At 55.4% G+C, this 6,041-nt stretch overlaps 1 protein-coding gene across 1 annotated transcript in view; it reads left to right on the forward strand.

Moving 5' to 3' along the window:
- SHANK3 (SH3 and multiple ankyrin repeat domains 3) overlaps window positions 1–6,041 on the forward strand; it is a 513,573-nt gene that overhangs the window by 93,554 nt on the left and 413,978 nt on the right. The window contains exons 5-7 of the mRNA XM_025216389.1: window positions 914–1,065; window positions 1,472–1,639; window positions 3,918–4,034. Coding sequence (XP_025072174.1) covers window positions 914–1,065; window positions 1,472–1,639; window positions 3,918–4,034 — 437 coding nt within the window. The remainder of the gene's footprint in view (window positions 1–913; window positions 1,066–1,471; window positions 1,640–3,917; window positions 4,035–6,041) is intronic.

The following is a 6,041-nucleotide window of genomic DNA, read 5'->3' on the forward strand; positions in this document are numbered from 1 at the left end:
ACTAAGCTCTGAAGCAGATGGAGTGCAGCTGCCTTAGGGTGGAAACAGATGTTGTCTTTCATCATCTTTCAAATGTTTATGGCAGCATAGAGACTGAGCAGACGCAGACAGATGTCCATGCCCCTCGTCGCTCCCCAAACACCCAGAATTTGTGGCTGCAGCCGCGGTGGTATCCATTTACGTTGCTGTTTTGAGGCAGGTGTCTGCTATGTTAGGGTGTGAGAGTGTCGGCAGCCTGGAGCTGCCCGTGCTCCCCAGCCACCTGGGCAGGAAAACCTGACTTTCCTCGCTTACCAAGACGTGCCCCGGCGATCCCGGGGATCTGTCTGTGTAAGCAAGAAAATCTGTGCAGGCGATCCCAGGGCTGAAAGGGTCCGATCCCATGTGGGAATTCCCGGGGTGGGCAAGACCGGCCCCTGCACCCCGGGAGAAAGTGTCACCTGTTGTCCTGCAGCACCCAAGGGCAGGACAACGGGCAACGTGTTTCACCCACTGAAGTGGACCAGATGCGTCCTGGCACAGCTGATGCTGCTTCATTTTTTAGCATCTATTTCTAGCTTGGGGAGGTGCTGAGTCCGTGGCAGTCGGCATGCCCGAGCGGTGCATCCAGAGGTGCTCGCCAGTGGCTGTGCGACAGCCTTGCTGGGAGCTCGTGTGCATGGGGCAGGGCTGCTGTGTCACTCCTGCGGCTGTCAGGATCACAGAGAGCATGGATGAGGGGATACGACTGGCCTCCAAGGGAGGGAGCTTGTTATAGCTGGAAGGGATGCAGCCAGGTGCTCGGTCTCGCTGGGGTGTGGGGATGGGTGTAGGAGCTGCCGCCTGCCCGTGCAGGAGAGGCTCAGTTGGAGAGAGGGTTTCGGTGTGTTTCTCAGACGTCGCTTTTCTCTTTCCCGGCGGGCGGGTGCTGCAGAATGCCCTCTGACCATGGCGGCCCAGCTGGAGTACAGTGCGGACACCATCAAGGCCCTGAGGAACGGAGGAGCTCACCTGGACTTCAGGACTCGGGAGGGAATGACAGCTCTCCACAAGGCCGTCCGGTGCCGGAACCACGCCGCCCTGATGGTGAGTCCCAGCAAGGGGGAGGTCCGGGGCTGGAGCCCCCTGCTCTGGGCCAAGCCTACTGGGGAAGGGGAGGTGCATGTGCATCCGTCCTTTCAGCTCCCCGTTACCTTCATGTCCGTCTGGCCCTTCCCGGCCCTTCCCCTCCTCTGTCTCTGGGACTCGGGCTGTCTGGACCAAGGGCTTTCCCTTCCTGCTTGTTCAGGAAGCTCAGTGCGCGGCTCTTCATGGAGCCAGATGACAAGGTCAGGTGGGGAAGTGAGCTGTGATGACTGTCCTGTGCCGGGACTGAGCACCTCTCCATCCCCATCCCTGCTGTAGGGTTTCCTCCTGCTTTGTCCCTGGTCTCAATCTTTGTAAGCCTCAGACATCAGCGAGATCCCCGCTGAGTCTGACTCTCTTTTTGCAGACGCTCTTGGATCTGGGCGCCTCCCCGGATTACAAGGACAGCAGAGGATTGACTCCTTTGTACCACAGCGCCATGGTGGGAGGGGACCCGTACTGCTGCGAGCTTCTGCTGCACGACTACGCCAAGGTCGGCTGCATAGATGAGAATGGCTGGCAGGAGATTCACCAGGTAAGTCCAGAGGAGGGTTTGAGCCTCACGTCTTACAAGCATCCACCCCAGTGCAGCTCCGTTGGTGGGTGCACGCTGGGTGCCTGTCACAACATTCGACCGCTAAAGCCGCGGCAGGAGAGGAGGCTGTTCTCTTGTTTAGGGAAGGTCTGAACCAGCATCTCTCTGACTTCCCAGCACTATGTCCAACTACAGTGTGCTCCCAGCCCTGATTTTGAAACTAGCCCCTGAGCAGCCAAGAGGGGGAGATCTGGGGGCCGGGAGGAAGGGGAGCAAGGTAGGATGCATGTTGTTTGGTGAGACGGCTGCTGCTTTGGCAGGGAACGAGCCCAGGGTCATAGCTTGGGCCCTAGCTCTCCATGGCGCACAGACTTCTCCACTGCTCTCCAGCTGTTTTATGCCATGACTGTTAAATGCAAGAGGTGGTAGTTCAGCCTCAAAAGGGGTCTGGAGAGGTGCCTGGGGAATGCCTGGCCTGTGGCCTGGCTACAGCACTGTGCTGAGAAGTCAGAGAGGTATCGGTTCGGGCTCCCTGTGGGTGAAAGGGGCTGAAAATCTGGGTCTCCTGCTTCGTGGATGAGCGCCTTGACCATTAGACCATGGGGCTTGAAGCACGGGGGTGTTCCTCTCCTGGGACTTAAGCTCAGGAGCATGTCTGTGTAGCCACAAACAGGCTGCCAGTGCCTTTGGTATGGAGTCCTTCTCCTCTTTGAAAAAGAAAGTGGCCACATGGGACTTATCACTCTCAAAAACCAATTACATTTGCGCACACACACGCGCACACACATTATGTGTATATATATAAGACTTATATAACGAATTAGTATTAATATACCAATAATTTATATGAATACAAAATGAACGAATGAATGAACACATAAAAATACAAAGTGGATATTGGTCAGAGGTTAGAAACCATCTTCTGCTGTGAGCGATGCAGTTGCATTGCTCAGGCTGGGAGCTGTACGCCTCTGTCTGCTCACAGACAGCACTAAATGCTTCTGAAATGCTCGGTGTCTCTTCTGCTGCACCCCTGCAGACATGGTCTTCAGGCACATCCCTCGCTGCTATCCTGCACAAGCAATGCCACAGGCACAGGCTGCTCTGAGGAGATGCTCGTGCTGGAAGTGCAAGGACACGTGCCCAATGTTAGACAGCATGTTTTTTTGCAAAGCCAGGCTAGAGGGGAACAACAGCGTGGTCAGTGGGATTGAGTGAGACTTCGCTGCAGCAGACTTGCACTTCCCTTAGACCTGCTGCCCAGACCAGCCGTCACAGCACTGCCCGTAAAGCCGTGAGAGCACTTGTGCACATGCTTACACAAGGGTGGACGGCTCAGGAGCCAGAGTGCTGGAGACAGTGGGCTCATGAGGGCCGTGACATGGTGGGGGTGGCTGAGCTGAGCTCCCCTCGAAATCTGGGCCAGCCATGGGCCCTGTGTGTGTCTAAGCCTCCGGATCACTTTCCAGCCTGCCTTGACTTACATTACACATATGTGCCCTGACAAGATGGGCGACGTTTGGAGCACCCCCGTGTCCTCCAGCACATAGGACCTTTCGTGCCTGAGCGCGGGAAGGCACAGCTATGCGTTGACACTCGCAGGCCTTCGTATTTGCATAGGGCACAATGCACAACGCTGGCATTTGATAAACCACACAGGAGAAGGGGGCATAAATCCTGACCAGAACGTGACTGGCACACACAAATCCCTTTTCACTTCAGCCCGAAGTCTGCCGGGTAGCATGCCATCTCTAATTCGAGCCCATCCTAAATACGCCAGCTGTTTTGCTCTAGTCCAGGTCAGTGTCTGGGAACCCTTCCCAAGCTGCAGCTCTTTGGGGTGATGCAGCTGATGGGTCTGAGTCCACTCCATGATGGGCAGATGTCACAACTGCAAAACCCCCATCACGGGCGTGCTAACTGGCCCCTTGGCAGGTAGCCCCAGCAGAAAACCAAGGCCCAAGCAGGCCATGGAGACGGGGCTTGTTGCTTGCCTCTGGGATGTGTCCTTCCAGAGCAGCAGGTGCACTTTACGTTCAAACTCAGTACAGGGTTTTGAGTGAAGATAAGCGCACAGATGGGTAAGTCTTGTTTTGTCTCCAGAGCAAGACGGTTGTAAAAAGCTGCATGTCTATCCTGGCTCCTGCCACATCCTTCCGTGCACCAGTAAATGCGGGCCAGCTCTTTTGAAGCTCTTTACATGGGTCCAAAACCTTTTGGTTCCCTCTTGCCCTCTGTTTATGTCTGTTACTTTCTCTCCCTTCTTCTTCCTGAGCAGGCATGTCGCTACGGCCACGTGCAGCACCTGGAGCATCTTCTCTTCTACGGAGCCGATATGACGGCGCAGAACGCCTCAGGAAACACTGCGCTCCACATCTGTGCTCTCTACAACCAGGTGAGGAGAGAGGAGTGGTGTATGCGATTGGGAGAAACAGGGACGTGGGCACGAGGGTGGGTGGTGTGTAGACAAACGGGTGGGTAGCTTGGGGCAGAGGGTGCCTTGGCTTGGGACCCGGGCATGCTGGTGGGGGTGTTGCTACATCTAGAGCCAGCAAGGATGTGCTGGGACACGAGTAGTTCTTGGTCCGTGGCCAGTGCAGGATCCATCTTTCATACACATGCACACGTTGCTGTGTCTAATTTTAAATTTCAGCTTGTGTCTGCAGTGTAAGCGCTTCAGAATGGGCAAACGTGGTTTGGGGCTGCATCAGGAGGAGCATGAGGTGCAAGACAAGTGATAGTGCCTCTGCGCTCAGCGTGGCCTCGACTTCATCTGGAGCATTGCATGCCGTTACAGACTCTGCCCTTGAAAAAGGCAGAAATGCAGGCAACAAAAATAATAGAGGGCTTGGAAAGTTGGTCATACGAGGAGAGGCTGTGAGGAAAAAGGTATATTAGACTTGCATAAGGGTCCATGAGGGAGGGGACGCGATATCAGCCTGCTAATGTCTGAAGAGCTAAAAAAGAAGGTGAACGTGTTTTCTTCCACACTGCAGAGAGTAGGATGTGTGGCAGTGGCCTGAAATTGGAGCAGAGGAGGTTTAGTTTGGATTAGGAAATGCTTCTTCACTGTCAGAGCAGGGAGTCAGGGGCATAGATGCCCAGGGAAGGGTGCGCTCTCCGTCACAGGAGGCGTTGAGGGAGAGGTTGGACCGTCACTGCTCGGGGATGATCTAGGAGTAGTTTGGCCTGGGGTGCTCTGTGAAGGGCAACAGCTGGAAGTGCAAGACCTCCCGAAGCACCTCCTCAGCATCCCAGAGCAGGTGGGAATTGGAGAGGACCAGGCTCAGCAACAGGAGGAAGAAGCAGAGCTCCACAACTGGTGTGGACATGAAAGATTAAAGGAACTGGGATAAATTTATACAAGAGAGAGGATGGTAGCAAGGGAAGTTCTGGCTTGCCAGCTAGGATGCAGCCTTCAGCTCCCTGCAGGGGGGCTGCAAAGAGGACAGAGCTGGATTGATCTCGGTGGGGGCAGATGGCAGAAGGAGCAATGGGCTCCAGTTGCAGCAAGGAAAGTTGAGGTTGGATATTAGGAAAAACTATCACGAGGAGGGTGCTGAAGCACTGGACCAGGCTCCCCAGAGAGGTGGTGGGCCTCCATCCTTGGAGGTGTTGAAGACCCAGCTAGACAAAGCCTTGGCTGGGATGATGTAGTTGGGGCTGGTCCTGCCTGGAGCAGGGGTCGGACTAGATGTGACCTCCTGAGCTCCTTTCCAGCCCTTGCTGTCTGTGGTTCTGTGACTCCCGGTGTGCTGCACGAATTATGTTGGCAGGACACAGCGGAGGATGTTTGGTATGTCCAGGCTTCTGGGCTTTGCTGTCACCTCGTGGGGCAGGGAAGGAATATTTTCCCCCATGGTGCTATGGGTGTCAGGGACTTTTTCACCTTTCTCAGCAGCATTGGGTTCTGGCTGCAGCCCAGGCCGAGGGTTTGTGCCAATGCTCCTGCTGGGACTCTAAATCCCAGAGGTTCCTGGCTAACGAGTCTTGCTTCTGCACTCAGGGTCAGCCAGGCCACCATGTTTGGGACCAGGAAGGAAAGTTGCCCCGTGGTGAGACTGACCCCGGCTGTGTAGGGGTTTGCTTTCTTCTGTAGCAGAGACACGGGCCTCCTCCTTGGAAGTCTTGAGCGTATTTATAGCTCCCTCCTGTCCGTGCAGTGGCAGGACATTGCAGCGCCCTCGTCCCTCTGCTTCCCCCGTGTTGGACCCAGGTGTTTCAGGCACTGGGTTTAGGATTTGTACCGAGTCTTTAGGATAAATCAGACAAACACTCGTCTAAGCTGGCTGAAACAGAGATAATCCTCCTTTGAGCAGGGCTTGGACGAGGTGCCCTGCTGAGGTCCCCTCCAGCCTGACTTTTCTCTGACTCGGGAGGGCCGGGTGTCCCAGCTCTTTCC

Source organism: Alligator sinensis, unplaced genomic scaffold, assembly GCF_000455745.1.
Source record: "Alligator sinensis unplaced genomic scaffold, ASM45574v1 scaffold961_1, whole genome shotgun sequence".
Classification (NCBI taxonomy): Eukaryota; Metazoa; Chordata; order Crocodylia; family Alligatoridae; genus Alligator; species Alligator sinensis.